At 53.7% G+C, this 9316-nt stretch overlaps 2 protein-coding genes across 2 annotated transcripts; both read right to left on the reverse strand.

Annotated features, from left to right (window-relative positions):
* Window positions 1–673: 673 nt before the first annotated feature.
* On the reverse strand, window positions 674–3364 carry B0H65DRAFT_283006 (ankyrin repeat-containing domain protein). The gene is made up of 2 exons (XM_062822904.1): window positions 918–3364; window positions 674–857 (listed from the first exon to the last, which is right to left on the reverse strand). Exon 1 carries the CDS (start codon window positions 3177–3179, stop codon window positions 936–938), a length of 2244 nt encoding a protein of 747 aa, XP_062678195.1. The 5' UTR covers window positions 3180–3364; the 3' UTR covers window positions 674–857; window positions 918–935.
* Window positions 3365–4820: 1456 nt separating this feature from the next.
* Window positions 4821–6974, reverse strand: B0H65DRAFT_511173 (uncharacterized protein; the record flags this gene model as incomplete). The annotated part of the gene is made up of 2 exons (XM_062828464.1): window positions 4821–5659; window positions 5954–6974. 2 exons carry the CDS (start codon window positions 6972–6974, stop codon window positions 4821–4823), a joined length of 1860 nt encoding a protein of 619 aa, XP_062678196.1.
* Between the last annotated feature and the right edge of the window lie 2342 nt (window positions 6975–9316).

A 9316-nucleotide genomic window follows, 5' to 3' on the forward strand; every position in this document is an offset into this window, starting at 1 on the left:
CCGAGTTCGGCCAGTTAGGAAGACTCATCGGACGCCCATAAGGTAATGTTGGAGACTTGCAGACCTCGAGTAGGGTGAGCTGGTTAGCGGTTTAGCGGGTTGGGGAAGAGCTAGCGATTGATAATTCACCGTCATAGGACGACGGCGACGACTACGACGATGCCTGCCCTCCTCGGCTAATAACTGGTGCTGGGGGACGACAGCGGCAGAGATAGAGGTGGTGAAGAGGAAGAATGCGGAACGAACTCCTCGGCGGTATGAGAGAGCGATTGAAGCCCTCGCGGCACCACTACCAGGCACAAACTCGGGAGGGTCGGGAGCCAGGGACCCCAGGGACTGCTGCAGAAACGGTATGGCTGTTTCGGAGGGAAAGGAGGTGATGGGGGCTTACTACTTGAACCCTCGGCAGGGGCTAGAGGGACAGGTATAGGATACACTAAACAAGCTACCTCGCACATACCACAGAGGTAGCGGAGCGGTGACCAAGATGTCAAAAGTAATCATACAGTTATATCTACATTGTCCTCATTCTTCGATTATATGTCCATGCCCAGCAGATCATGAACCATCACCATAACCCTCGGTGACTACCTAACCTTCACAGTCGTAAGGTCTTCCGTATCTCTCCAGTCCCCTCCTACACCGTCATCCATCCATCCAAACTACTCCCACATACATTGTAACCATATAACAATGCCACTGAGACGCCTCGTAACGCCTCTACTGCTGTCATAAACGCCTTCGTCCATTATAGAGGGTCGAAAATCGGAAAGAGAAGGGGTATTGTACAGAAGCCATTGTCTATCAGCAAGAAAAGCAAAAGAGCCGACGTGGAAGAACATTTATAAGCTGACACCCTGATATCACGGATGGTCACTTAGAGTTTGCCAGTAGTAACAAGGGGAGAAACAACCTACCAGATCATCGAATAGGCACTACCACAGATCATCTTGGGGATCATACCGAGGACCCACCGTCTCACTCATCGCGCACCACTCCTTCGCGCTCTTTTTGGGCTTGCCAAGGACATCCTCATCCTCCTCCTCTTTGCCGCGCAGTAGAACCGAGCGATCGTAGAGCCGCTCGCCCGTCGACGTGTGCGGTCGCTGCGGATCAAACCAATTCGGTTTACAGTGCCGGTATCCATACTCGTTGTCAAAAAGTATGTGCGCGCCGAATTTTTCGTCCGTCACTAAATGACCATCGATATCCAGGTCCATGAGGTAGTCCAACGCGCTCTCTCGGTAGCTCTGGGAGTTGCGGTTACGGTAGTAGTTGAACATCCATTTAAGATCTTCCTTCCGCATTTGTTCGGGGTTCACGGCCCAGCAGCCGCGACGGACGAGGACGTCGCAGCAGAGAAGCTTGTTCTCCATGAAAGCGATCATGAGCGGGGTAAGGGACCGGGATGCAGGTCCCTGGGACCCTCGGACCTGCATGAGAGCCGGGGCGCCGGGGATGTTGAGGACTAGGCGGAGGACGTCGCACTGGAGTTCGGGAGAGAGCCGCTCTTTGGGGCATTTGCAGACGACGTGCAGGAGGGTGTTGCCTTGGTTGTCTGTGTGGTCGATTTTGGCGCCGTTGTTCAGTAGCTCACGGAGGACGCGGCTGAGGGTGCCGATGTTAACCCATGATGATGAGCGCATGGGCATTTGAGGGCCATCGATGGCCTGCATGAGGACGTTGCGGCCGAGGGAGTTGGTAGCGTGGATGTCGGCGCCTGCCTTGATTAGAGCCTTGACGGCGGGCAGATTGAGGTTTTGGACTGCTGCGATTAGTGGGGTGTCGCCAGGGCAATCTCTGGCTTCCAAGGCTGCTCCGCGGGCCACTAGCTTTTCGATCGTTGCCACTCGAGCTGAGCCATGCTGTACTGCTCTTGCATATTCTTCTTGCGGTGTTATTGCCCGTGCTGCTGGCAGCAGAAGGGATTCTGACAGCATAGGGAAGCGGGTACCTTTGGCCAGAGGCATGGCGCACATGTGAAGGGGGGTTAGGCCTTTGCCGACATTAGTTGATATATATCCACGGTTGACGTCGGCGCCGAGGTCGATCAGTCTGTCTGCTTCTTCATAGTATCCGACACGACACGCTTCACCCAGTGGCGTGATGGTTGAGTACGGCAGGAAGATGTCAACATCTATGTTGATGTTGGCGCCGAGCTTGAGCAGCAGCGGCACGGTAGAATCCCAGCGGCGATACGCATATGCGTAGTAGAAGGGAGTAAGGGTCTTGTTGTCGCGCACATCGATTTCCGACTGTAGTCCAGCGCCCACCAGATATTGAACGACATGAACAAGGCCCTTACCGGCAGCATGGTGAAGGGCGGTAGCAGGGTTCTCGCGGTAGCCCGAATTCTCCCACGGGGGATGAAGCTCCATTTGGATCGGTGCTCCACTGGCTAGAAGTTTAACAGCAGCCTCCTCCCTGGAATAGCAGATTGCGACATGGAGCGGCGTCCACCCTGCATAGTCAAAGCCTGAAGCCGGGCTTTCCATAGAGCTCAAGATTCCATATTCCCGCCAGCAAGGGCAGAACTGTTTGGCCACTACGTCCATCCGAGCACCACGTTCGAGCAGAGTGCTGATTGCTTTGACGTGGCCAGCTCTGGCGGCGAGATGGAGGGCAGTGTACCTGCGGCCGTACTTGGTTTGGACCCATCTTCCCGAACTCTCAGAATCGTAGCGCCGGTCGTCATCGCCGAGTGTAGGCGAATAGTAGTCGAGTTCGTGTTCGGTATAGTCTTCGCCGTCGTCCGAGTAATCCGACATGGATTCGTCGTCATCTTCTGTGCTTCGTACACCGTGAGAGCTGCCGTTGCTACCGGCTAGCAAAGTGCTGCCGGGATCGCAGGCACTTGCGACATCCCAGCCCGGGTGAAGCTGGCTTTCTCCAGTAAGGGCCTTGTCCCACTCTTTGGAAGACATGCACTGTTGGAATTCATAGTTGGGGTCTGCGCCGGAGTCGAGAGCTTTTATCAAGGTTCCGACCACTCCGTTGTGTGCTGCCCACTCGAGGGGATAGGGAAAGTCTCGCGATACTACGCGCTTGTAGAGGATAGGGTTCGCAACGTCGTATAACTTTTGGTTGGCTCTGGCAAGGGCAGCCAGGTCGCTCAAGCGGTCGAGGTTATCGATGACGAAAACAACGAGCTCTGTCGGAAGTGCCGATATGGAAGGCATGGTCGAGGGCGCCGGGCAGAGAAGGACGTCGGGACAAAGAACTGGCGATATGTACTACGTAGATGACGGAGTACGAGCGGGACTCTACAGTTCAATTTCGGCGCGTTCGGATTCGAAGTTGCGCACAAGGTTGGTTGGTATCACGGCGCCGTCAACGGTTTGTCATACAACGGTCGACGGTAATGACAGCTCGGTTGCACGAAAAAGAGGGTAGAGAAAGAAAAAAAAAAAAAAAAAGTGATGTAGAGGATCGGGGGAAACTCCGCGGGCCTAGGCGACGCGATCGGATTCCCGTACCCGTCGAAGGATTCGTAGTTCGCGGAAAGATGCTGTCGTGGATTCGCAATAGTGAGCGGATAGTGAGCGGCTAGCACTGATAACGGTTAGTTAGAGGCACTAACGGGGCCAAACTTCAAAGAGTGGGGGGAACGGTTATGCAGAATCCAGCCATTTACCCCTGGCTGGACCTTTAACACGTTGAATAAGGTAAGGACAAGAGGGGAGGGCAGCGTTACGTTATGAGACCACCAATGAGCGAGGTCAGACCAGTGCTGACGGGAGTTGTGGTGGTGGTGTTTTTGGTCGTTCCGTTTGCTGACGAGAGAGGGGAGGGTCGTGAGAAGTGTACGGAGGACATGGAAGAAGCGCGATGGCGGGAAAGGGAAAGGTGCGCGCTGGGTCAAAGCTCCAGTCCAGTGAGCATCAGCCGGCTAAAAAGATGGCGGCGGCAGGCAGTTTGATAACGCATCTAACAGCATCAATTATCCCCCCAGATTGGCCATCAAACCTTTAACAACGTCCGCATCTTCCTCTCTCGAAATCGCATCTCGGAATTGATGGAGATGAAGCCATCATGCAAAGCCGTTGAAACCTTACTGCTTTGAGAAGCAGGAGATGCTGGCCCCGACCGAATGTGGATTTTCACTGGCTTGTCAGTTGCCAATTCGGTCATAATCAGGTGCTGCTGCGTTAGGTTGCATTCTGCCGAGCCCCGGTTAGCCGCGGATGTGTCGCGGATGTGCCCCGGATGTGCCCCTGATTACATATGACGAGAGGAGAAGGAAACGACGACAGATTGTTGAAGGCAGAGAAGAGCAGCAGCTGATTGAGAAGCGGCGGAAGATTTAGATGGATTGACTTTGATATACTGTAGTACTCACGAGGAAGAAGGAAATGGGGGAGTTGGAGAAGAAACGAAAAGCATGACGAAATCTCTGCACATTGCACTTCCCCCGACCTAACTGCTGAGATTCACATTGCTCCCTTGTTCCTTCCGAACCAGAAAATATCACGACAATGGCTTTTTAAGGTAGATTCTCTCGTGAGTGTATCATGGCCTGGAATGTACCCAACTTTCACTTATTAAACTATCGTCCTTTTATCTATCTTCCCAACACCCAAACCTCGGCAGGGCCTCATCCCGTCCTGATTGCAGACCAAAGGAACAAACGAGCCAGAGGGGCAGGTGGTATCAAGAGGTTCATCATGTCTACATCTGATTACAAACAATGTGATTGATGCCGGTGTGTGTCCCAGCACCTACCTATCCAGACCAAAAAAAAAAAAAAAAACAGCAGCCCAGGGGCAGAACGCCAAAAAAAAAAAGCAAAGTACCCAAAAGCCCGGCGGATGGATCCCTCATCACATAAAACCATTACCAACAACAAAAGCACTCCCCGTAACCCTAACAAACTCATCCTCAACATGCAACCAGACCTTCCTCACCATATCCTGCTCCTCCCTCATCACCCTCAGCGCCTCCTCCGTCTTGACGCTTAATCCCTCCCCATCGTTACTAACCGAGTAGACTCCGCTCCCTTCCCTGCCATCTGTTCCCCTTGCCACTTTCAGGGTCATGGTGGCCATAGACGAGGAACTCGTCCGCGAGTGCGAGGAGTGCACGGAGCCGGATGATGGTCTGCTGTTGCTGTTGTTGTTGTTGCTGTTGTTATTGCCGTTGTTGTTGTTGTTCGCTGCAGCTCCCAGGCCTAATAGCCCAAGCCCGACACCAGAAGTCTCCTGCCCCTCAACATCCCTCCCCTCCCTCGCCGGAAACCTCGCACTAGTAGCCATAAACAACTGCCTCTCGCCCGCCTCCGCCACGGGGATCGTCACCAGCGGTCCAATCACTTTAAACACCCCCCTCAGCACCGTGATGGCCGTTTTGTTGGTATCCTGCCCCAGCTTCGTCCTTACCAAGCCGGGGTGGGTATGGACGAACGAAATGTCGGGTGCTTCGAGGGCGAGGGATTCCAGCGCGAGCGTCATCATGGCGGACGAGTGTGCACGTGCCGGGTACATGGCGAGACGGCGCCATTGGAAGTCGCCCGTGTCGATGGACCCTTCTTTGGTGCCGTTGAAGACGGAGACGACGCGCCGGAGGGAGGACGCTTTTTGGAGTTCCGGGAGCAGGTTGACGATGAAGCGGATGCGGGCGTAGAAGAGTACGGCGGAGGGGTAGTGGAGGGATTCTTTGGTGTCTGTCGGGGGGTGTTAGTTGTGTTTGTTTGGGGGTAGGAGGGGGGTGGAGGAGGGGGAGGAGGATGAGATATGTGATGAGGAGAAGTGAACGCCAGCAGCAATGACCAAAAAGGTCAGCGCAGCGTCCGTCGTCCCGCCTCCCTCACCTCTCTCCACCCCTTTTGAGGAGAAGTTCTCAAGTTCAAACATACCTTTCCCCATAATCGTGGTCCCAGTACTCAAAAACAGCAAATTCACCACTCTCTCCTTGCACTTAATCTCCCTACAAACATCATCCACATTTGCCAACAGACTCACATCCGCGCTTCTGTAATGATACTCCCCCTCCGGGTTAATAGTCGCCAGTTCCGCGCCCACCCGTTCTCCATCCTTCCTATCTCTCCCCACAATGTACACCCTCGGCGCCACCGCGTACCGTGCAAACTGCTTCAGCGTCGCTTCACCGATACCCCTCGTACCGCCCACGAACACGGCCACCAGCCCAGAGGGCAAGGAAGACACAATGTGCGCGTTGGAAGTCTGGATCTGCTCGAGGGTGGCCATGCTTGGTTGCCGCTTGTGGCTGCCGCCGCTGCGGTTGGAGGAGGTGCAGGTGGTGGTGTTGGTGCCTTGAGCCTGAGCGGCGGTGCCGGGACCGTGGCGGCCGATGCCGATGCCGTTGGGGGAGAGGCCCCGGGGGTTGCTGTTGTAGTTCTGGTTGTGGCCGGTGGACGGGGAGTAGACGGAGGAGGAGGCCTGGTTGTTGGAGCTGGAGCTGGAGCTACTGCCGCCGACAATGTAAGGGCTGTTAGTGCTGGTGCTGGAGCGGCCGGTGGATGCGGAGCGGGAGGAGGTGTGGCTTCTGGTGCGGGTGGTGACGAAGATGCCCGGGTTGGAGGATGACCCGGAGTTACTGGATGAGTTGTTGGAGTAATTGCTGCTGCTGGTGCCCGAGGTGTTGGTGTTGGTGGAGGTTAAGGGCCCGAAGTAGTCACGGTCACCGTAACGGTCACGGTCACGATCACCCCGCGGGGTGGACGTGTTGGACGAAGAAGTGGCGCCGGCGTTGGCGGAGGCGGAGTTGTGCGAGGCATACGCATCCACACCCAAGTTCGTTTCCGCGGCGGTGAATTGAAGATCCCCTAGTAGCAGCGCGGGCCAATTCCCATCTCTCGATCCAAAAGCACTAATGTTGCCGCCAGTCGTGATGGGATAGTCGCACAAGGTGCTGCCACTGATGCTGGGCGCGATGCTAGGTGCGATGCTGGGGGCGACGCTCCGGGATGATGACGGCCGTGGAGGCGCGGAGAGTGGAGTAGTGGTGATGGACGACATGTTATGTGTTGTCGTTTTCTGATGTGACCGTCGGTCTGTCTGAGTTGGTTGTTTCTGAGAACTCGGAGAGGAAAGGAGTGGACTAATAAGATACTCCGATGGGGATGGATGAGTTGGCTATGTACCTCTTTGCTGTCCGGCATGCAGTAGTAGCTCGGAGTTGGTAGAACAAGCAGTTAGGATGTGTTTCAGTTCCCGACCAACAAGCAAGGTTGTGTAGCAGCAAAGAGAGAAGGATAATGGACAAACATTGGTCTACACATATCTTGTCAAAGCTGTCAGCGGGAAAGAGATCGACAGGGCTGCATCCAGCATCCAGAGCCGACCGTTGCTATTTCCCTGTATGCGCGCCTAGGCAGTGGGGTCCCAACCTCGAGGTATGGATATGGATGGATATGGGTATGGATATCATCTGACAAGACTGTTGCCTGGAGTGTTGACGTAGTGTATGTGATATGAAAGGAAAAGTAAAGCACTGAAACAGACCAGAGAAACAGTGTACGATACGAGACGCAAAGGGAATCATACGGCCCAATGTCCGCTCAAGGTCAAACTAACGCCCCGGATTTCCACTTGGGATCGACGACACTAACGCCGGCTGTTGCGTCCATTTTGAGAGCAAAGAGTCAGGTTGGTGTATCCGAATGATACTATCTTGGTGCCAGGTGATAATGGGGGTACATAATGGTAATCTCTTTGTCTGATTACATTATGCTGATAATACAGTTGATGGCTACGAACGAAGTAGAGGTAGGTGAACTGTATAGGGGAAACGTTATTTTTTGCGTTTCTTTTGCATGTGTCAAACACCAAAGCAAGATGATGAGCTGCATCCTCTTTTCTTTCTGACAGCTGAAATAGGTCATAACTGTCAAGCAAAAAGCAAAGAAGAGTGTTGCTCCCCCTGTCCATGGTTTGTCTCGGATGGGACCGACTCGATTTGGGGTGTTCATCCGTTGTTCGTTGTCCAATGTCCGTTGTGATGATTGTCCTTGATTGTCCTGACTTTTAATGTGACTTGGGGACGGGCCGAGTCCGAGTCACAGGAACCAAGATGAGATGAACTGATGGAGACCGGACCTCAAAAACAGCGTCATTACACTAAAGCTCGCTAGGTGGGCTAGGTTCGGCAGACGCTTGAGTGCCTGACCTGAGCTAGCTAGCGGTACCGGAAAGAAAATAAGACAAAACGGAAGTGAGGTGATGCTCTTATTTGGTCCATGTCTCATCTTTTCAAGAACCGCCATTTGCACAAGCGAGAGCGAGGATCAAATGTCGAACATAGTTTAAAAATGGCTTACCGTGGGTCCCCCAAGTAGGAGGCAGTGTATATAAGGGGGGAGCGGTAGCCGATGTTTGGATATCAAGTTTGGCGAGTCGGTTGTTGGTTCTTCGCTCTTTTTGTCTTGTATTTTTCTGTGATTGTCTTGGTGTTCTTTTCTTGTTGTTTCTTGGGAAACGAATGAACACTGCCAGTGGAAAGGAGAGATCTCCACCATGTGCTGGGAAGTTGCACTCGGGTCCGACTTCCGGCCAGCGACAGCGGCACATGACAAACTGTTGGGAAGACGAAGACCACACCACAGGCATCATGCCTCGAGAGGAAAACTAAAGGAGTCAAGATACACGACGGGAACGACTGCCTTCGTGCCTGAAGCTGAACGAGGAGATGCCTGGATGAATGTAAGCTGGGGAGGAAGGAGACGACGGCACTCGGACTCGAAAAAAAGTTGACAGCCCCTTTTCCATCCTCCGCCAGTTCGTCCCTTCCACTGCCCTGCCAAGGTCAGCGTTAGTGTGCCCCGCATTGGGATTCCAGTGCTCCACAGGTACCCGCACTTTAGCTCGATCTGCGGGATCTGCATAAGCTCGCTCCACACTTTTCCCGTTTGGACCTAGGTCGGCTGGGTAAGTGGAGGGCCAATTGGCGTTTGCAGATCCAATTTTGAACCATCCCGCATCCGTGCGAGTCCAGGGGCCATCAAGGTTGGTCGGTTTGAACAAAAGGGTGTTGTTGGATGTTGGAAGGAGACAACAAAGTGCGAGCTTGGTGGTCTCTCATGCCGTCTTTATAAAATTGAACAAGCGCAAACTCCTTCTTGCGCCTTCTTGCTCCTTCTTGCGCCTTCTACGCCTCAAAGATCATGCAGTTGGATAATTGACGAGGTGGTTGGGCATTTCTGCATTTCCACTTGCATTCTTGTCATTGTCCACAAGAATTCCAAGTTTTTCTTTCCTTCTTTTCCACTTCTTCCACTCTTCTGGCCACTCTCACCGACCGCCGGAGTTTCTTTGCTCGGAGCCAAGACCCCACTTATTAATGCAGGTCCCGACCTCCAAGG

The sequence above is a fragment of the Neurospora tetraspora genome (genome assembly GCF_033439725.1).
Source record: "Neurospora tetraspora strain CBS 560.94 chromosome Unknown B0H65scaffold_7, whole genome shotgun sequence".
NCBI lineage: Eukaryota > Fungi > Ascomycota > Sordariomycetes > Sordariales > Sordariaceae > Neurospora > Neurospora tetraspora.

What these genes read in the sequence shown, in the direction of transcription:
- B0H65DRAFT_283006 (XM_062822904.1), bottom strand. Translation starts at nt 3,179, where the DNA reads ATGCCTTCCATATCGGCACTTCCGACAGAGCTCGTTGTTTTCGTCATC.